Source organism: Orbicella franksi, chromosome 3 (genome assembly GCF_964199315.1).
Source record: "Orbicella franksi chromosome 3, jaOrbFran1.1, whole genome shotgun sequence".
In the NCBI taxonomy this organism is placed as follows: Eukaryota; Metazoa; Cnidaria; class Anthozoa; order Scleractinia; family Merulinidae; genus Orbicella; species Orbicella franksi.
In genome coordinates, this window is record NC_138147.1 from 22,710,001 (window position 1) to 22,732,500 (window position 22,500).

The 22,500-nt window shown below is 40.2% G+C and overlaps 3 protein-coding genes and 1 long non-coding RNA gene across 5 annotated transcripts in view; 2 read left to right on the forward strand and 2 right to left on the reverse strand.

Moving 5' to 3' along the window:
- LOC145482722 (ATP-dependent DNA helicase Q1-like) overlaps positions 1-22,500 on the forward strand; it is a 361,760-nt gene that overhangs the window by 87,842 nt on the left and 251,418 nt on the right. The gene's annotated exons all lie outside the window — the stretch shown is intronic.
- The window catches only part of LOC145482695 (uncharacterized), a 64,078-nt gene that overhangs the window by 9,771 nt on the left and 31,807 nt on the right, over positions 1-22,500 (reverse strand). The window lies entirely within an intron of this gene.
- LOC145482723 (uncharacterized) overlaps positions 10,570-22,500 on the forward strand; it is a 22,560-nt gene continuing 10,629 nt past the window's right edge. Inside the window, exons 1-2 of one of the 2 annotated variants that reach the window (XR_014048800.1) lie at positions 10,570-12,751; positions 13,371-13,972. Coding sequence is in view for 1 of the 2 variants with exons in the window: in XM_081461365.1 (XP_081317491.1) it covers positions 21,942-22,056 (115 nt within the window). In the remaining variant the exon portion in view is untranslated. Of the gene's footprint in view, positions 12,752-13,370; positions 13,973-21,686; positions 22,057-22,500 lie in introns of those variants that run through there. The other variant, XM_081461365.1, reaches the window with a different exon arrangement.
- On the reverse strand, positions 13,795-15,250 carry LOC145482749 (uncharacterized). The gene is made up of 2 exons (XR_014048806.1): positions 15,120-15,250; positions 13,795-13,961 (listed from the first exon to the last, which is right to left on the reverse strand). It is a non-coding gene; the product is annotated as an uncharacterized LOC145482749 (long non-coding RNA).

Consider the following 22,500-nt stretch of genomic DNA (forward strand, 5'->3'; position numbering starts at 1 on the left):
CAAACAGTGCGATTCAATTCGCGCCAAATTATTTAAATTATTTTATCACATTTTAGCGTTCGCCACATTTTTATCTATTATAACTTGTTTTTAACATATTTATGCTAATTTAGAAAATTTTACTCACTTGAAAATGACCTCGGTGAGGTCGAAACGTCGTGACTTTTTAGCGCTAGTTTTTATTTCAAAATTCTCTTGAAGAATCTATTTAACCTGATTTAACCTTCCATTGGGTTCTTCGCAAATCACGTCGTACCGGTTTAGCTTCTCAAATAGGTATCAGACGATTTACCACCAAATGGACCAAATGTTTACTGATAATCGCCCTGAGGCAAAGAGCGACACCGGATATTAAAACTGTCGATGAAGAACGATAGCTCTTTGAAAAGGGTAACCCGAAAACACTGACCCCAGGTCCGCGGACCCCCACAACGGACCGGGTCCGCGGACTACCCTAGGGACCGGTTCATGGACTACCCCTACGGACCCCCTCTACGGACCATCCTAAGATAGTGTAAAAATAATAAATAAAGATTTCACTTATGGGTTGTTTAATAGATTCAGACTCATGTCGGTGATTTTTCAAGTGTGCAAATGTAACAGACTTGGATTTTTAACACCCCACCCCTCCTCCCAAAAAAAGAAAAAAAAAAAGCCTTAAAGCTGTTTTCAGCGTAAGGAGATGCCGATGGTAAGAGGGAAAGTTCTTACCTTCCATTCGTGGCTCAATCTGGCTATGTAAGATATATTTTTAGGCCGTTTATTTTTGTTTGTATCTGCTATTCCACTGAGTAAATTGTGAAGCCTGGAACGAGTTCACGAACCCACGGCAGGATGGGCTGAACAAAATGGCAGAGGGGAAAGAACACAAATTTCGAGGCTTCCCGGAGGTATCCCCGTACGCGTCTTACGTATACTTTATGGCCAAAGCAAAGGAAACGGCAATGTGTAATTATATAAATTGCACCCGAGCCTGAATCCAGGTCTGCCCATTTGCACAATGTAACGTTCGAAATTTCGCCGTCACGAGTAATCTATTAGACAACCCGTAACTGAAATATTTACTTATTATTTTTATTATATTTTTTTTTTGGGGGGGGGGGGGTGGTCCGTAGAGGGGGTCCATAGGGGGAGTCCGTGGACCGGTCCATAGGTAGTCCGCGGAACCGGTTCGTAGTGGAGGTCCGCGGACCGGAGTTCAGTGTTTTCGGGTTACTCGTTTGAAAATCAAGTTAGATCGCTCAGATAAACACAGATTGAAATAGCTGCTACAAAATTCACTTCAAAATGTAGGTTTCCGTATCATACGCCGAAATTTGAGCCGAGGCGCGCAATGCAAAGAACCAAACTACATGTAGCTAATAAAGCAAGCTAGCTAAAGACCAACAACAATACAACTCACCTCTATTTGCCAGCGTTAGCAATTGCCCCGCCACGCGACGAAGTGTGGTACTTCGCGTTGTGCGTAGACGCCTTCCCAGAGGTACAGTGAACGCTGTATTAAGCGGGCCCGTATTAAGCGGACAGCCTCTATTAAGTGGACACCAGCTTAAGGCCCAAAATTTTCTTTCCACATTTACTGTAAAATAAACCTGCATTCAGCGGACACCTCTATTAAACGGACACGGACACCATTTTGTTGCACAAAACCTCAGTGCAATAAGCGGACACCTCAACGGCTCATTTTACTTCTAAAGGTTCAGCTGCGACTCCTTAACGTTGTTTAGCGATATCGTTTTAAAGCAAGAGCCATACTCGGGGACGGAGACCGTAAGCGCGCCATTTCAAGTATTGGGGTTGTCCCCATGATATGGGACAATAATTCTATTTTTAGAACAAATTGCGCCATCACCTGCGGCACACGCACGTACATGCTGCGAAGATTTTTGCGGATGTCGCGCGGGGGAAATGGCGTCCGAAATTCCCGAAATGTTTCATGTTTTTGGCCCACAACTCAACGCGTTTACGTCTATTGGAATTTTTCTTAAGTATTTTCGTCGTAAGCTGCTCCAGTTTGAGTGAGGTAAGACAGTGTCGAATTTAGGTATGTTCCGCTGTAAGCTTATATATATCGCTGACCAAGTTGTGTTCCGACGGATGCTTCTTTTACATGAGCTGTACATTACTCCACTTTAAATTTCACATATGTTGAAGATTAACAGCTTTTCCATTACACAGCAAAAAAACTAGCTGGATATATTTAGATATAGCTGAGCTTCAGGACTTCATGGTTTCCTAGCTGCTCTTGCCACACGCTTGCGAGGAATTTGTCAGTCTATCGCGACCGAAAAGTAAAACAAAATAATTGCTAGTTTGAGTTTCGCTTGAATTGTAAGCAACGTTTGATGTTTCATCAAAGCTTAATAACTTTACGTTCGTAGATACTGCTCAGTTTTGTTCGTATAAAAATCCAGTAAATTCTCTGTTGTCGATGAATGAGAGCGCCCGCCGATGCGTGTTTTGTACGGTCAGTAAACATGACAAATTGTACTTCCGCCGCACTTTCGTGTGAAAGCGTACATCGAACTCAAACAATAGCTCTATAGTTTTTAAATATGTTTAAGATTGATAAATGTTTGAGAACATAGTAAAAGCTAAGCTGAAAATATGTGAATAAAGCAGAAATAATCAGCAAAGTTACGATGACGCTTTCTTTAATCAACTTGGAATAACGATTTCGATTTTGTTGATCGAGTTATCATAACTCCTTATCTATTTTCATTTTCGCAGTGTAAAACTTCACTATGCTTATGTTGAAGAAACACACATGATGTTAGTAGCCTTTTTTGCGTTCGTGAAATTTGTTGCAGCATCTCAGCACAAAAGATAACGAAAGAAATCTTTGTCAAGATTTGTTGACATTGAAAACACCGACTCGGACTTGAAAGTGCACGAGCTGCACTATGCAAATGAGCTAATTGTACGCGTCAGACTTTCCTTTCAAAAACTTTTGCAAACTCACCAAACAAGCAGAAACAATAAGAAACCATCAAAACAGGTTTTGGTTATGATTAACCATTGTCTGAGAAACTCACAAATTAACTCGATACCAGAGTAGAGAGTTTTCTTGCTTTATTCTTAAGCATACGCGTAAGCTTACAACTACCGTGAGCAGATCTTATTATTCATTCCCAGCGTGAGATTGAAGTCTTGTTTTCGACCCTGAAAAACCCACCTTTTCCGTTAGCTCAGAGCATAAAACTACATATAAGCGCCCTGGTTCGTATTCCCTGCCTCATTCCCTGCCATCGCTGTGAAAAATACGCAAGCGAATCTCTCGACTCTCACCATTTGATCACGCAACGTGGCAACATCCACGCGAGAGCCCCTGACATGTGCGTGAATCCGCTCGGATATATGACGTCAGGATGGCCCAATTTGATCACTCACTCACTCACTCACTCACTCACTGGCTCACTGACTGACTGACTGACTGACTGACTCACTGACTGACTCACTGACTCACTCACTCACTCACGTACTGACTCACTGACTCACTGACTGACTGACTGACTGACTGACTCACTGACTCACTGACTCACTCACTCACTGACTCACTCACTGACTCACTGACTCACTCACTGACTCACTCACTGACTCACTCACTGACTCGCTCACTGACTCACTGACTCACTGACTCACTCACTGACTCACGCACTGACTCACTGACTCACTCACTCACTGACTCACTGACTCACTCACTGACTCACTGACTCACTCACGGACTCACTCACTGACTCACTCACTCACTCACTGACTCACTGACTCACTGACTCACTCACTGACTCACTGACTCACTCACTGACTCACTCACTCACTCACGTACTGACTCACTGACTCACTGACTGACTGACTGACTCACTGACTCACTGACTCACTGACTCACTCACTGACTCACTGACTCACTCACTGACTCACTCACTGACTCACTCACTGACTCACTCACTGACTCACTCACTGACTCACTGACTCACTCACTGACTCACGCACTGACTCACTGACTCACTCACTCACTGACTCACTCACTCACTCACTGACTCACTCACTCACTGACTCACTCACTGACTCACTGACTCACTCACTGACTCACTCACTGACTCACTCAATCACTGACTCACTCACTGACTCACTCACTGACTCACGCACTGACTGACTGACTCACTCACTGACTGACTCACTGACTGACTCACTGACTGACTCACTGACTCACTGACTCACTCACTGACTCACTCACTGACTCACTCACTGACTCACTGACTCACTCACTGACTCACTGACTCACTCACTGACTCACTGACTCACTGACTCACTGACTCACTGACTCACTGACTCACTCACTGACTCACTGACTCACTGACTCACTGACTCACTGACTCACTGACTCGCTGACTCACTGACTCACTCACTGACTCACTCACTCACTGACTCACTGACTCACTGACTCACTGACTCACTGACTCACTGACTCACTGACTCACTGACTCACTGACTCACTGACTCACTGACTCACTGACTCACTGACTCACTGACTCACTGACTCACTGACTCACCGACTCACTGACTCACTGACTCACTGACTCACTGACTCACTGACTCACTGACTCACTCACTGACTCACTGACTCACTGACTCACTGACTCACTGACTCACTGACTCACTGACTCACTGACTCACTGACTCACTGACTCACTGACTCGCTGACTCACTGACTCGCTGACTCACTCACTGACTCACTGACTCACTGACTCACTGACTCACTGACTCACTGACTCACTGACTCACTGACTCACTGACTCACTGACTCACTGACTCACTGACTCACTGACTCACTGACTCACTGACTCACTGACTCACTGACTCACTGACTCACTGACTCACTGACTTACTGACTTACTTACTTACTTACCAAGGCTTACTTGTGGGGTCTGTATCACCAACTGCACTCTGGGGACACCGACTTCCATTATAGCTATTACAAAAAGAGTGACTGCATTTTAATGTACTCCCAACAAGGGAATATCCAAAGCTATTATATCATAAATATTGTAAATCCTTAACTGTGGGGACAAACACTTAATGCCATTGTCGGGACTGCTTATGTAGTTCTACATTGTTGGGACTCGAAAATGAATTTATAACTAAGACTGAATTGCGAAACAGAGTGACAGTCTTTAGTTCCTGCCAAAATAAATTATCAATTTTCATTAATAATGTCATAAACACTCAATAATTCATTGTGATGACCGACGGTTCTGTAACATTTGCGCAGGAACAACACCATTTTTCACTTTACCTTTTCTTCTCAATTTTCTGACTGAGATACGCTGGCATCGAATTGACGTTGCTTTATTCCCAGCAACGGAAAAATATGTTATCCTACAATCCGCGAAAGAAAAAGCTAACGCTACAAAGTTGAGCCCAAACAGCGATTAGTTTTAAACAGGACAACAAAAACAATTATTGGATTTGGTTTCGCAAAAATAGCGAAATTAACGAGACTTCGGTTTGATATCAAATGAAGCCGGACAGTCGATCTTGATAATTACTGCTATCATGCATACCCAGCCTTATAAACTGAGGCGATTTTGAGTAATTAGAGCACGCGCACAAATAAAACGGTGGCTTCTCTAAACAGCTTGATTTGGGAGAGAGAAAAATCGCCGTTTTCTCGTAAACAAGTAATGTGAAGTTTTTGTTATCTTAGTTTGAATGTAACGATCAATATCGTTCTATAAAAAGAATGTACGGCGGACTTATCCTCCTTAGGGTAAACAACCAATAGCCCCGGCAAGTTTGAAGGAAAACCATACATTCGTGAATCATTTTCCTTTAGGAAGGCTCATAGAAATGGAAACAGGATTGTTTTATAATTTCAGAAGCAACAACACGCAAACTTAAGTCTTCAATTTTGTTTAATATGCTATTGTTATCGGGGAATTGCGTTACCAAGTTTATAACTGTAACTCAGCGACTAATTACACAGGAACTCATTTAAATCTAATCTGAACAAATTTAACTTACTTATGTATCAAAACTAAAGGCTAACAAAAGCGATAACAAACACTCCTTTTATTCTACGCTTACAGATCCAGCCCCAAATTATTATTTATAATAATTCTTCCTTTTAAAAAGGTGGCCTAACTTAGCCGAATCTTTTTAACTGGTCACAAGTGTCCAATCTCTGATGACCAGCATTTATTTTCCTCTTAGAAGCTCGCCTGTAGCCTTTTTTTTTCTTGCAACAGTTCCGCTTGTGAAATAATACTTTATACGAATTCTTCACAACTGTCCAATGGTCTCTAAACTCCACAACCATCCGACAATCTCCAGTAAAACATAAAGAGGAGACCGAGGAAAGTAATCATTTTGAGAAGCCAAGTCTTGGTTTAATGCAAGATTAAACAAGATATATAATATTTCGGCTCTATTTCAGTTATAGTTATGTGAAATTAATCGGCAACATGAGAAGTGAAAAAGGAAAGTGCGTAATCAAAGAAAACATGTCGAGGAAAAGGTTGTTGTTATTCATCGTGGTAGATGCAATAATAAAGTGTATTATCGTTTGTCTCACGATGTAGTCACTTGAGATGTAGATCGCGACGTTTCGACTGCTTACTGCTAGTCTTCTTCAGGCGATAAGGTCGACTGATTGCACGGTATCATTTATATCACAAAGGTCGGCTGTGATTGATGCATTTCGATCCTCCTATTGTTCCATTGTTCGGGCGAGTAGCTGTTCCCTCAGTGGTCCGCTGTTGTACCGTTCTCCTGTTGTTGTGTTTCTTGATCGTGGGTATTCACGCTTAGGGAATTTCAATTCCACTATCCCTGTTGATATTGTTAGGGTGAAGTCTTATGTGCATAGCTTCCTTGACCCTACGTGTGTACCAGTGAGGATCTCGATCAATAAACTTGACCTCATTCCAGATAGGATAGTGGCCGGTCTCGTGGGTGTGTTCAGAAACGGCGGAGGTCTGGGTACGGGCGAGTCGTATATCCCTGTCGTGTTCTCTGATCCTCTCCTGCATAGATCTCCCTGTTTCCCCGATGTAGACTTTGCTTCACTCACAGGGAATCCTGTAGACAACACCATCTTGTTTAGCCGGGTTGACGGTGTCCTTTGGTCGCACTAAGTGTGACCGAAGTGTCGTGTCGGACTTAAAGACGGTGCGAATGCCTTGTTGTTCTAGGCAGCGGCGGAGAGACTCCGAAACTCCTTGGACACAAGGTAAAACGGCGGTGGATTTAAATTCCGCGACAGGCTCTCTTCTTGGAGTTGTTCGTGCCTTTGTGATCTTCTGTACAAAAGAGGAGGGATATCCGTTAGAAACAAGTACAGATGACAGATGTTTCTTCTCTCCAGCGATTACTGATGGTTTGGTCACGAGACGTTTAGCCCGGTCGTACAGACACTTCACAATACCGCGCTTTACTGACTGAGGGTGGTGTGAATCATACGCTAGGTACTGATCAGTATGTGTTGGTTTCCTGTAGACACTGGTGGTAAGGCGGCCATCAGGTTCTCTGTAAACTGACGTGTCGCGAAAGGCCATCTTGTTGTTGTTCTCGATCTCCATGGTGAAACGGATTGATGGTTGTTGACTGTTCAGGTGTTGCAGGAAGACGTCAACTCTATCCCGATCCAGGATGGTGAAAGTATCATCTACGTAGCGTTTCCAGATCTTAGGCTTGCAAGGTGCGGACTCTATTGCTTGTTCTTCAATCTCCATGTAGAGATTAGCAATAACCGCGGAAACAGGGCTCCCCATGGCTGCGCCGTCTCGTTGTTCGTAAATCGATCCGTTGTACTGGAAATACGTAGATCTTAATACGAAATCCAAGAGGTCCGCGATTTGAACTGGTGTAAGTGTCGTGCGGTCAGCCAGGCCTGCGTCGTTCTCCATTTTTTGTAGCGCGGCTTGTACGGCGCCCTCGATCGGTACGTTGGTAAACAGTGACTCTTCGTCGAAAGACACCATGATCTCGTAGTCCTGGATCTCTTCACTGGCGATGATGGAGCCGAAGTCAGTTGAGTTCTTCACTGTGAAGTTCGAGTTACCTGCAAGAGGAGATAATACGTTAGTCAAGAAAGCAGACAGGTCGTATGCAAAGGTGTTGACACACGACACAATTGGCCTAAGCGGTGTGTCTGCTTTGTGGATCTTCGGCAAACCATAGATCCTAGGTGGTTGTTTGTGTCGGGGTCTGATCTTATTATAAACCGCCTCTGATATGTGTCCACTCCGTTTTGGGGTTAGCAGCTTCTCAGATAGCTTCCGGGTCAAGCGGTGTGTCGGATTTTTGTTGAGCAGCTGGTACGGTCCGGAATCAATTAGCGCTGACATTTTTGCGTGGTATGTGTCAGCGTCCAGGATTACGCTGACGCGACCTTTATCGGCCGGAAGGACCATGATGGAGTTGTCCTCTTTTAGGCTTTTAAGAGCCTCCTGCTGTTCCTTCGTGATGTTGGGCGTGGGTGGTTGTGCCTGTTAAAGGATGGTGTTGACGGATCTCCTGACTGTGTCTGCTCGCTCCGCATCTAGTGGCCTGACTTGCTGACTCAATCTTGGCGATGATCTCGGTGGCTGGGACGCTCGTAGGAGTCACGGCGAAATTTGGACCTTTCTTCAGTAAGGACACCTCAGCTTCGTTAAGGGTCCTGGATGACAAGTTGATAACCCACTTTGTTTTCTCAACAAAAGTTGTAGGAGAAACAGAAGACTTTCTCTCGCAAAAGTTTCTCAAACTTGCGCTGTTGACGGTCTTTGGTGGTATTAAAGACTCGCTGGGTAGTGGATTTAACCTTGTCGAGTACCTCTGCCGCGTCATCCGCAGAAAGAGCAGATGTTATGCTCTGTGCTGTTGATTCGGCCTCTTTCTTCGTATCTCCCTTAGCTTTCTGTGTCAGTCTGATTCTTTCCCTCAGGAATCTCATGGATGCTAGTTCAGCGACTCTGCGTGCGCCTCTGGTGGGAACTGGCGGCCGATCTTGCAGATCTCTTGGAACAATGTGGTTCTTAATACACCTTGTGAGTAAGATGAGATGGTTGGTATAGCGTGCGAGCTTGCGTGAGTAACGCTCATGTCGACGAATCAACCTTAGGGCTGTGCGCCCATATTTCTGGTCAATGTGGAGGAAAAGGTTGTTGTTATTCATCGTGGTAGATGCAATAATAAAGTGTATTATCGTTTGTCTCACGATGTAGTCACTGAGATGTAGATCGCGACGTTTCGCCTGCTTACTGCTAGTCTTCTTCAGGCGATAAGGTCGACTGATTGCACGGTATCCGTGCAATCAGTCGACCTTATCGCCTGAAGAAGACTAGCAGTAAGCAGTCGAAACGTCGCGATCTACATCTCATGATCAGTGACCGGGCTCAGTGACTACATCGTGAGACAAACGATAATACACTTTATTATTTCAAAGAAAGCATGGCATACATGACAATAATTACTTTCTTCGGTCTCGTCTTTTTCACGCTTTGTCCAATGTCTATTGGCTAAACGGTCCGTGGGTCATTCGTCCATTCAATTTTCGTTTAAAATCAAAAATTGAAAATTGATGTCAATTTTTGATTTTCATGATTTTTTGTCTTAAAAAAAATAAGATAGTGCCAAATCGAAAATATTTGACTTTTTTCCTTTCGGTAGAACATTGAAACAGAACTTATATTTTAACTTTAATCCTGTCAACAATGAAAAGAAAAATGAAACTGGGTGGTTATTTTGTTTCTCCGACAATGTTGCAGTCTGTGGCATGGCTTAGTTTCTCTGTTTTCGACAGAAGTCAAAAAATTGAAAATTGAATATTGAAAATTGCAATCAATTTTCAATTTTTGATTTTAGGCCAAAACCTCATCACATTGTTCGCTATCTAAACGATGTCTCGTTTAGCATTTTGCAAAACATAATTCTTAACTATGCCAAGGAACCGTGTTTCAACATCTGTCCAACTGTATAAACTTTTAACCAGCGATAAACCTGATGCAGATGAAAGATAAGTGCGGGCTTATGTCAACAAAACTGTAAATCATTTCGCATCGGCTGTAAATCAAACGCTCAGCTAATCGGCCGTGTGACAGAGATACTTTTTAACATCTAAAATACCGCACAAAGAAGAAAATATATTACCTCCGCAGGGGCGTAGCTAGGGGGTCCTGGAGTGCCCGTGACCCCACCTTTTTGTAAGCCTTTTTTTAAAGGTAATTCCTCTGAAATAAAAGTGTCAATAGATTTTTGTTCAAACTTTGTCCACTGAATATTTGTCATATGATAACTTCAATTTTGAAATAAAAAAGTGGGGTGCCCATGCTCATTAAGGAGCAGTGAGGTATTGAAAATGCCCTATTTTGGCATTATTTAATGCTTATCATAAGAACGCATTCCCAGTAATTGTAACATCTTTGTGAGCCCGGACTCATAAGAACACGCATTAAACTACAGTCAATACAATGTGTCGGACACAAATAAACGTTTTAAGTTTGATTCAGACGGAAAGCTAAATCCTTGATTAAAAATTTGAACCAAATTTCTTGACGTGGTTACAGTGTACCTGCTATTTTTCTTATTTATTCAATTTTCAGCAATATAAATTAAATCAGTCTTTTCTCACGCAAAGCTTATGATTAGTTGATTACAATGACTGGAAAAAAAATTGGGGTGCCCATGCTCGTTGGTGAGCTAGAGCCATTTTTCAACTGACAGATCTCAATATCAAGGCAAATCCGTCATGTTTTCAATGTGCGCGTGCACGAGCGTGCGCTAATGACGCCATAAATTATGCGCAGTAAGGATGCGCAATGCAAATGTGAGGAATGACCTTAAGGGCCCATTAACCGATTCATGCGCGCGCTCGCGCGCGTTGCTAAGGAGGTGAAATTTCACTTCTGGTCACTTACGTCAGCCTGAATGTGGAAAATAAAAACAACTCAAAAACTTGCATATTCGCTCACATTTTAGACGTTTTTCTTTGTGTTTCGCAAAGTAACAAAAGTACAAGCAAAGACAAAATAAGAGAAAGACAGAAAAACAAGAGCAATAGAAAGAGAAAAACTAACTCCGTGTGGCTTTGTTCGATCTTACCGAAGTGCGCTGGTAGTGTAAATTGCGCACGCGCTGATAGGGTAACTTCCAATAGATATCGGGCGCACTTCCGGTTCTTTAAATGCTAAAGGAAACGCGGTTTTTCATAAAATTCAGCCTTTTTCGACGAATTTCGATTAAAGCCAACGTTGGCAACATAGCTATGCATTCCTTTTTCGAAATCATGCTTTTTTCAGAAAATTACGAATTTTTCAATATTTTGAAATGCTCTCAAAATCTGACCTTTTAGAAATTAAACAAAATCGATGCATAGTGTAATGAGGATTTAAATTAAGATACTAAATCAATGAAAAAAATCCCGGGAAAGTAATTTGCCCGGGAGCCTTTGCACTTTTTCTGTATTAGTCACATGACCATGGGCGTGGCCTGATGACGTCATCACTAGTGTTACTGATCAGGAAAAAGTTAAAACACATGAAATAACTCTGAACTAACTAAAAATGATGAGGTTATATGAGACTAAATTTTCCCTAGCAACGGCTCAAAAAGATCGGTTAATGGGCCCTTAAGCAAACAACCTATAACAGGTAGGGAAAAGACATAACAATCTGGTTAGTACCCTCACTTTGACACAGTGCGACCCCACCCGTTCTTTGAAAAATCCTGGCTACCCCGCTGCTCCGAATTCAAAAATTCAAGTGACTGATCCCCTGGTTTCACTTCGATTTGGTGCTCTGGAACTCGTCGAAAAGTTTGTGCTCCATTCGACTGCCAAATTTTTCTTTTGTGAACGAAATTTCTTTATTTTGGAGACGGCAGAAATAATGTAGCATTCTTCATCGGCAAAATAAAATTGATTCGTCATCGTTAGCATGCTAACGACATACAATTAATCCCCATCGAAAAAATCTTTTCGAACCGAGACTCTATCCGTGAGGCCTGGGAAGCTTTTTCAATTCAAAAAGGCAAAACAATTGATCCTGATGGTCTGAACATCCGTGAACAAACATATTAATTGTTTCCTTTTATTATGTTATTTTATTTTACCGTATGCTTATCTTTAATTTACACTGTCAATTAGCTTTACGTATTTCCGGTATTACGAAAATATGCTACATAAAACACGTCCCAATGTAAAATTCTCATTGTACCTGAAGAAGGCTGGTTTGGCCAGCCGAAATATAGTACACCTTCAAAAAATCATTCTACGTTGTGTCAATTTCTGCTTTTGTATTCTTCATTTTATATGTGAAGCCGATTAGATCACTATTGATCCAACGTATACCAGCAGGATCATCGTTCCGGTTAATTACTTAAACATTCTATAGTTCTTAGCCACTTCTCGAGGAATCGACACAAAGTTTATCACAGCAACAACCAGAGTACTCTACCACCCCTCCCATCCATATATATATATTTTCTAACCACTCAGATTCTGGGTGGTCACCTGACCAGCCGCAACCTTCGTCTTCTCTCTCAACGACAAGGCAGAGGAGAGAGAGCCTAGGAACAAGTTTGCTTTCTCACGACGTCATTAGATCAACACCGCGGCAAAGCGTATACGCATGCGTCAACTTCAGCATTTCCGGTTTGCCCGTGTTGTTCGGTGGTTCAGATTAATTTTGCTGTTCGCCTCGCGGTGTTTAAGCTTGTTGTTGTGAATCAGCAGCCACAGATAAAAGAAGAAAGGACCACAAATACAAAAAAGGTATGTAGACAATAACTTGTTGCAATTACTGGTCCTGGAAATGTTCGTTGGACCCTTTAGGAAATGCTCCGCAGTGGCCGTCATTACTGATTAGCAAGCCTTTTGTCAGTTCGTGTTGTACATACATACATTTATTTGATAAGTAGGTTTTAAAAGTATACAACTGTACAGCTGATGTGGACCTACTACTACTAAGTCTGGATAAGGAAAACAGAAATTTACAATGCAATCGTCATAATACTAAAAATAGTGTACAATAATGGTTAAAAAGAGGGATCAAATAATTTAAAACTATCTAAAGTTAGGGTTCTTCTTCTTATTTATGCCTGTTTTTTTTTTTTTTTTTTTTTTTTCAATTTGTTGCTTGGACTGCTACAAGATTATTTCCGTTGAAAATTTTTTTCATGGTGACAGAGAAGGTTCGTAAGTCTATTCGTTGTTTATCGATTTTATTTAGCCTAGAATACTACGAATTTCATAATGGAAGTGATCTCACGATTTCAACTTGTTGAGCCGATCATGAGAAGTTCACTTAAAACTCAGGCTACATGTAATAGTCAAGCACCTGCATGAAAATACAAATTTTCGGTTTGGAAATAAATTTCAATTTTACTTTCAGAATTTCATGATTACAACAGCAGCAAGATTGCCTTCTTTGGTGAGCCATTCTAAATAAAATGCCAGAGAACTTTGAGGTACCATTGGATTTTCATTCAGGATGGATAGGTCAAAGGAGTCTTCAAGTTGTACATTACCAGTAATAAGAGGCAGAACACCATTACAGAACTGTGTAGTAACTCAATCATTTGAAACAATAAATTTATTAAAATTTAAAATCATTTCAGTGACTTATATGATTTTCTATGTTACAATAACATGTTTCCTTTATGTGCCACTGTTTTGCTAGCCTATCCATATGTACACAAAAAGACTGTTCAACTAACCGGACAAGTTTTTAATTCACAGTATTTTAAAGTTATAGCTTTCAGATTTTAAACCACCGTACTTTAAACTCACTTGAAGTACATTTGAAATCTGAAGGTTTACAAACATTGGCTGCTCCCTGAGGAGCCTGCTTTTTTGACCATCCACATCCCTTCGGCTTGTGCTGAAACCTCAAAGTCTTCCAGAATTGATAACATCTCAGAATGCCCCATGTTGCTGGATAAATAATCCCTCTTCTCTTTGAAGTGTATTTGTTTTCTGAGATCTATAAAAAGAATGGCATTGCTGCAAGTTAGTTCACTGGAACTACTTTTATGTCCTTACTTTCAAGGGGTTAAATGTGAAGAAAGGTAAAACATCCAGTAATTTGACTTCATTATATAACAGAACTGACATTTATATTGGGGTAAAGCTGTGTCTGCTGTTCTCGTTAAGAAACATGCAATAATTAAACAGACTTTTTAAACTGAGTGGCCTTATGGTCTTCCAAGGAGACCTGTATTTTAAATACAGATAAGAATAAAACAGGGCAAAGTACGTGAAATATGCTATTGTGCACAACAAAACAAGAGTTCTTTTTTCCTCAAATACACGGTGTTCTTCACTCAATCTTGGATCTTCCCAGAGAATAGACTGCAAAATGACATTGAAAAGACCAGTTGCAGTTTTGTCAGCAAACTCTTTCATCTGTCCAGGAGCATACAGTGGCACAGCATCACTGCTTTCATAATGATGTTACAATGATATTTAAAATTTTCCGATCAGCTGGTCAAATGAATTTTCTGAAATTAATAGAAAAGGTAAATATCTATTTTACTTATTTAAATAAATTATTGAAATAATTTTCATTTATTAAATTTAAATATTTGATTCTCTGCTTGTGTCAATCACTGTCATGTGTTGGTCTTAACACATCCTCTTACTTATTGGATTGCACAAATGCAATACCTTTATCAGAAATATAATCTTAAAATGGTGTCTGTTACCCTTACCGGTCACCTAAACAACATGTTATTTTGATTGTTACCTAAGTCACTAGTCAATATTCAAACAAAAATAATTACCAGTTTTCCAAATCATTGAAAGGATGAGACTTGAATAGTTTGTGGCAACTCTGACGCAGCATTTTTTTCTTGGCCAAGAGACTCCTCAGATAACTCTTCCAAATCATTGCTATAATAATTGAGAAGTCCTCTAAATCCTTCTCATTAGTGCTTATGACTTCAACTGAATGATAAAATTTATAATATTGTCATTGACCATGTGCAATACATGTAAATAATGATAATCTGTTTGAATGAGTTTTGGTCAGATGGTGTTATTATAGTGTCCCATGGATTATCATGATGTCAAACAATTATCCTTCAAAATACTTGTATCTTGTATGTCTTGTATCTTTACATTTCAGGTAAGTGATACTAACCTGATAGTTGAGTTAAGTCATGGATTGCTGTTGTCATCTTGTTACAAACTGTTTTATCCATTGTAAATTCACAATAGCAATTTATTTTTACCACCCCAAATGATGTTTGTATTTGTATTTCTGCCATGGACGTTTGCTGGCTTTTCGGGTACTGCAGGTCTATTCCACAAGCCTCTTCTAGAAATTTAAGTCTTTAGAACAGCAATTGGAAATGGTTCTGAACTATTTGGAGGTGTTCACTACAGCTATGTTGCTGCTTTAAGTTCTTGTGTAGTCCTAAAATTGATAAATTGCAAGATCTAAATAAAAAATTAAAAAAAAAAAAAAAGAAATAAACATATTAGTGATGAGTTTGTTTGTATCCAGATACTGAAAATGGATGTCCAAAAAGCATATCCCCCCACTAATGAAAAATGGAGTAGGTAAATTTTTAGTGAAATTTTTCATGAAGTGGGTGCTCATAGGGTTCCTGGGCACCCCTCTAACTGAATCCTCGGTGTGGAGATAACATTGCAGTACTACTGAATTTCAATAAGTATATGTGAAACTGACATTAATTTTAGACGATATTATTGGTGCAATTTTATGGGTTTGGTCTTAGGAAAAATAGGTTTGTCAAGTGGCATAAAGTTCTTGTTTTGCTGTCTTTAAAATTATTATTTTTCTTTAAATTCGTTTGGCTATTAATTTTTCAAAATAATATTTCCCAGCTTCTGTGCTACCTTTTTCTTTACACAATATACCAATTTTAGACTGAACTGCCTGAGGTGGCTTTTTGCTACCTGCACCCCAACAATGAATTTTAGTGAAGCAATTGACCGTACTGTACTGTAGTCAAGAAGAGTAAAATAAAAATGTGAGGTACATTAAATGCAAATAACACTCCAACATCAGTACTGTGAGATAATTTTATAGGTATCTTTTGAAGTTTGTCATCTGAGGTCTGTTTATTTCCATCTTAGTGGAGAACCATACATGCGTAAGACTTGGATCATTTAACACGAAATATAATTAAATTTATAATGAATTTTTTTGGTATCATGTCTATTTTGCCCCAAATTTTACAAAATTTGATACAAACAACTTGTTTATTGTTGCAACAAAAATCTTTGAAAGAGTATGCTTTCCTTTTCCTTAATTTCATTTAATTTGCTGGTAAGGAGATTCCGAAAATCCTTGCAGCAATCCAAGGCAGTGCGAACCTGCGTGTCAATTATAATTAACCGATGTCTAATTAACTGACCTGCCAGTAGTTCGTAACACCCATGACATGTTGTTCCTATGGCATCCAGGACTGCAAAAAGTCTCGCAGGAATCCGCTGTTTCCTAACGCCTCGCGAATGGTTTTCTCTAGGAACCAAACATCTGTTGTTGCTCGTCCGTATTTCGTCCCAGTGAACACGGCAAACTGTTGAGCCCACTTGAGTTCGGCAGCTCTGGTTAAATCTTCAGACAGAAAATATTTTTTGCCGGCACATTTACGGCTGCTTTTGTTGGCTTTCCCACATTTTTCTGCGAAGGAGCCGCACAACCAAACCAACGCAACAAGGAGAACTACGTAAAAAAAAAAAAATGCTCTTGTCGAGCACGAACGCGCCCGAAATACTCTCATATTTTGTTGTTGGTGCAAACACCAAACCCCTGGGTGCAAGCGCTTGAAACTTAAATGAAAAATAAACTTTTCAACGAGACAAACCTTTCCCCTACTTTCTTTTGCTATCTCTTACTTTTTGTTTTCAAACTTCGCGGTACGAGATTTTATCTTGTTTACATTGGATTTTAATACGTAACCGGAAATGCGTAATTTACCGGAAGCTCAAATTTGTACTCATGCGCAGTGCGTTTTACCGCGGTGTTCATTAGATCACGCATCACGTCTCATCAAACCCTGCGTGCTGTTCGTAAGTCACACAAAACAATAGTCTCCTTCGCAGCCGTTATTAGGGTCGTCACGCAACGCTCCTCCCCACTTGGTGGGGAGGAGCGTTGCGTGACGACCCTAATAACGGCTGCGAAGGAGACTAACGAAACAAACGAGCAGGGAAGATTCTTATCTTTTGGCGATGTTTAGGCTTGTCCGTGTGCGGAGGTTAAAAACAATTCAACATGGGTCGGTGTTTACCTGCCGTCAGTGCGGAGTCACCTCCGAGACTACAGATTACTCATTACGCACAACTAAAAAAGTGCTACTGAGAGATACACCCGAAGACTTCTCGGCTTTTAGCCTTGTAAAACTAAGAACAGGCTCACATCTGAATTCTGCACGACCCCTGTCTAAAATTTTGATGGATGTGGAATTGGGGGTAAGTCTATTTGTGGTACACTTTCCTTTTCATGCTAGAGCTTTCATTATATAAGCTTAACTTAACTTAACTGGACATTTCGAATAAGGAGCGAAAAAAACTGGTTTGCATACGTGCGAACTCGGAATGATTTGACTCGATACAAGCAGGATGGAACGTGTACCAGTGTCGTCAACACATGACCAGCTATCTGAAATATTCTATTTTGGGCTTATTGTTACATGTGTTGTGACTATTTTCCCCTTCTTCTATGTTTAAATTTCCTACTTTTTCTTTTTTTTGAGCCTGCATGCTGCTTGCTGCTTGGCACACTGAATCGATACTTAGCGAACAAAGGGAACTTTGTCTGCGCATGCGCGAAAAAGTAAAAACGTTTTCTTGTTTTCACCTGGTTTTCGCACTTTTGCTTGAACACGCGGTTTTCGGTGCTGCTGAATTTGACAACCGAACTTTCGAAGGAGAATCATTCTTTAATAGGTCCTCAGTAAGTCATGTAAGGCATGTTACTGTGAAAAGCAATTCAAAGTAATGAGAAAATTGCCTGTTCCATTTCGCTTATGGCAATTTTGGGGTCGATAAACTGCTCTTCTTGCACACATTAGCTGCTCATTAGCTGCCCCTGAAGAGGCCATAGTCTGTTTTCATGTCAGTGATAAACGTTTATTAAACACAAACACATTTCCCTGTCGGTACTAAATAATACAATAATTTTTCTTGTTTGTGATTCCAAGGTGGTAGCATTGTGTGGTTCCAGAAAATATCCATACCCCCCCCCCCTACGGATGGTCAATGGAAATTCCTAGGGGGTGGGGGGGCTAAAAGATAGAAATTTCCGAGGGGTATGGGGGTGCCAACGAGAACAATTTTCCAGGGTTATCCACAAACGACGCGAAGCGTGCGAAACAAACTTACCTGAATTATTTTGATTTGTAGCGCCATAAAATTTGAAACAGATGCCCTTTCCAAAAAGAAATTCAAGATGTTAGTCTCAAACGCCTTTTTCTTTGCTGGGAGATCGTGGTCATCCTTCGGATGAAGCATCATTCACTTTACTTTCGCGCGCTCTGCACGCGAGATAAATCAAGATGGCCGACCGTAGCAAGTTAGTACCCAGATCCTTAGGTCTCATGTCTACCGGAAGTTACTGTTTTGAGTTACTGTTTTCTTTGTCATATAATGTCGGATACGTACTCAGAGTCACCGCTTTATATGCTTAAACGTTACTAGTGCTTATAAATGGGGTCTTCTGCAGTATCAAAGCGAAGTGGTAAACATTGTGTATTTGTACATGACATAAGGAGGGGTTCGCAATGCATTGTAGGGCGATTCCAAATTGTCTTTTCGTTCGGTCGAATACCTTTTGTTTGAGTACCTGCGGAGTGAAAAAAACGTAATTACATGACTTATTTACTAGGATTTAACATTGTTGCGTGCGCTTGGAGGTTATTTCTACATATTAAAGTCAATATTATGTTAGCTGATCGTAGGTGAGTAGACACAAATTAGCTTACAGATCGATGTTCACCTGTCAGATTGTTATTTCAAGATTCGTTGATGTCAGTTGTCAAATATCAACAATTTTTGAAGTCTTACGTTTCGGTTTACAACTGCACAATCAGCCGAAATACAACAACTATTTCTAAGCTCGCCAATACATCGTTTGTCATCTGGAGTGGACAAGGCATCATGTTACGAAATACTGCACTGTTGTAAGACAAAACGAATGTGTACTGTAGTTATTAAAGCATTGCGTGTAAACTAAGAAAGTGATGCCTGATTTATTTAAGTGTACAATGCTAAAAACTTGTTAAGGCTTAAAAAAAGTGACAAAAAAAAACTGGAAAATCCTGGGGGGTGGGGGGTCCACCACAGACCCTCTGGAATGGAAATTCCAGGGGAGTGGGGTTTAAAACTGAACGACCATCCGTGGGGGGGATATGGATATTTTCTGGAAACACACATTTGGAGAGGCAATGTCAATATGTAATATCAATGAATCCTCAACTGGCCTCGCAGCCTACAATCAATTGACAATTCACTTCAACTGCATAGTACAATGGTATTCTCCTCACTAAGGTTTGGTACTCATGTACAAAAGGACGTAGTACATAAAAGTTTTAATTAACTGAACAAATGAAAGAAAGCTGAAAATTAATCGACTTGCCAATAAACAAGCCACTATTTTATGATACCTTTGATCGACCGAAATGAAAATTTTCCCAGTGAAACGTGGAGTTTCTTTCTTGATAACATCCAAAATGATTTCCCAAATTTCTATGGCTCTTTGAAGTAAAATGATCCAAAGAAGTATGGCCGATGCAACAATGTTCGTGTAAGAACACACCAAAGTACCTCAAGCTGCTGTTCGCCGATTGGGCAGAATAATACAAAGACTTTTTCTGCCTGATCAGGAGGCAGCATTGGCAGAGCCGTTTAAAAATGGTCTGGTAAGAGTCGGTTCCCAGGGGCTTTTCCAGCCTTACTTGTAAACCTGCGATGCTTCAGTTTTTCTGCCTGATTTATTTCCTCCCGCCCCAACTAACTGCCCCTGGGTCTCCAAGGATGCAACAGTACCTGCAAGCAATATTTTGTGACAACTGTTTTTCTGAAGAAGGAACTATAAAGTGCCTTCCATAAAAGAGTTTCTTTGCTTTCAAAACACAATAGCACTAATTGTATTTAGTAATGGAATAATAATTGTAATTAAGCTTATAGTTAAATCAAAGGATGCTTGAAATTGGTTAGTACAACAGCTCACTTTATGCGAATATTTCAATGCCATTTTTGATGTAACTTCCCTATCTTGCAAATGCCCATAAAAACAGAGCAAGATTCAGAGTGGAAAACGCAATTTCTACAATAATATCACATTGATTTCCAAGGAAGCCAATCAAAGTAAGTTTTAACAGATCGATACATGTATTGAATTAATTAAAAAGACATAACAAACTCCTTTTTTACTATAACACCCTTGCATTCTTGTTAATTAACTTACAACAGCACTCTCTACAAACTACCCCTTCTCTAAACTTTACATACGTGCTGTTAGGACACATTTTTTGCACTTGTTGCGGAACATTTTTCCACCCTGCAAAGCCACGAGGGAAACAGTTGCTCGCTAGTAAAAGCGAAAACGGTGACCTGTGAGAAGTTTGCGCTTTCCCTCCCTACATTTTCCTACCATTATGAAAAAGAGGTCAAAGCAAAAAACGGCAACATTTGCCTAAAACTCTAGAACAAGCGATGAAGCAAAGTCAACGATGAAATCACTCTTTCGGACGCCATCTTTGTTTTTAAGATTTTGACAGCGCACGCTCAGTAAGAGCCTGAGTACCAGGGCAACAAATCAGCCAATCAGACAAAAGTCTCCTTTGTTTACTTAGTGTACTTACTTCATTTCAAACTGTTTTAGTACTAGAAAGTACTAATTGCGGACACTGATTTTTACGTCTCCTACTGAAGATGGGACCGCCATTTCCACGTGGTCATCCGAGCCACGCTAAGGTGTAGCTATCTGCTTGGCAAAGTCCGTACCTTCATTTCTTAGTTATGTTAAGCAGGGGCATAGCCATGATTTTTCAAATGGGGGTCACAGTGTCAAAGTGTGGGTACTCTCCAGATTGTCATGTTGTTTTTTGCCAGTTGTTGTAAGTTGTTTGCTATAAAAGGCTTACAAAAAAGGGGGGGGGGGGGGGGTCACGGGCATCCCAAAATGGAACAACAACATAGACATCATTGATAATAACTGCTTAAATTAAATGAGATAATGTTCTTAAGTCGTTAAAAGCTAATTTGTTAAATTCAAAATAAGAAAAACTCGAACAATTTCAGTCCAAGGCAAGTCTTAGAGTTCTGCACTTATTTAAGTGACTCTTACTAAATCAGACCTCAAAGCCAAGTCTTGGAACTAAAGATTTTGGAGTATTCACATGGAAGATATAATCGAGGCTCATATGGAATTATTTTTTTATTTTTTTTGTTGTTTGTTCTTTCTTTAGCCTTTTTATTTTTATTTCTTTTTTTGAACCAACTGACATACCAACTTCTGTGAGAAAGGGGCAATGGGAAATGAATATTTTACGGGGATGGCCTTACCAAGTTTAATTGTGGACTTTACAGTAACTGATAACAGATGAAGCATTTGCAAGATCAATTCTTTTTCCCTATTCTCTTTTTCTATGTATATCTGGTACAACTCATTGATTGTGTTCTTTGTTTTTTAAAGAAGACTTATGTTGTGCCTTATTCCTTTTTTTAATTGTAGGATCAAACACCTCTACTTGTACGAGACCTGTCTCCATCTCTTCTTAAGTGTGTAGAGGCTGCTCTTGAAGGTAATGTACTGGAAGGTGTACAAAGTTTAGCTCTAGGCAATTTAAAGAGTGGTTTGAATAAGCTTACAAGTCCTACGGGAGAACGTGGACTGAGTGATGGTGCTCTGAAGACCCTTGACAGTGCTTCCAAGATACTGGAAACTGATGCTAATGTAAAGATTGTGGCTGAATTACTGCTGCCTCTAATGAAAGGCTTTTGTGTTTTTAATACGAGGCACCGTAAAGCACTTGGGAAAATACATGCCAATAACTATGGAATGTTTCTTCCTCCTTCATTTAACTGGAAAGGTCTTGCCCTAGGTAAATGGTGGTTTTCACAAACCTAGAGTTTTGAATCTTGTACATACTGTATATGTTGTATATTCAATACAATGACACCATATTAATGCAGTTGGTCACTGTATGGGCTGTGAACCCATATTAAGTGGGTTTATATCTATGATATTATTTAAAAGTCATCATTGTTTTCTTATGGAAATATTCATAACCTAATCGCATCTACCCCACTAAAACTAATTTCTGTAAATTATGATCAGACAAACGTTTGTACATTTCAGCCCAGAGATATTGGGGTTGATAACATTTTTGATGCAATATTGTTACGTGGAATACACGCACAAAAAATAGCCAGGGGCTTTTAAATCCTATATCTGATTGTTGTTTATTTTGTTTATTGACATAGATCTTGTAAAAATGCACATTCAGGGAGTAGGTTTTTTTTGTTTTGAGTATTAAGAATCATCA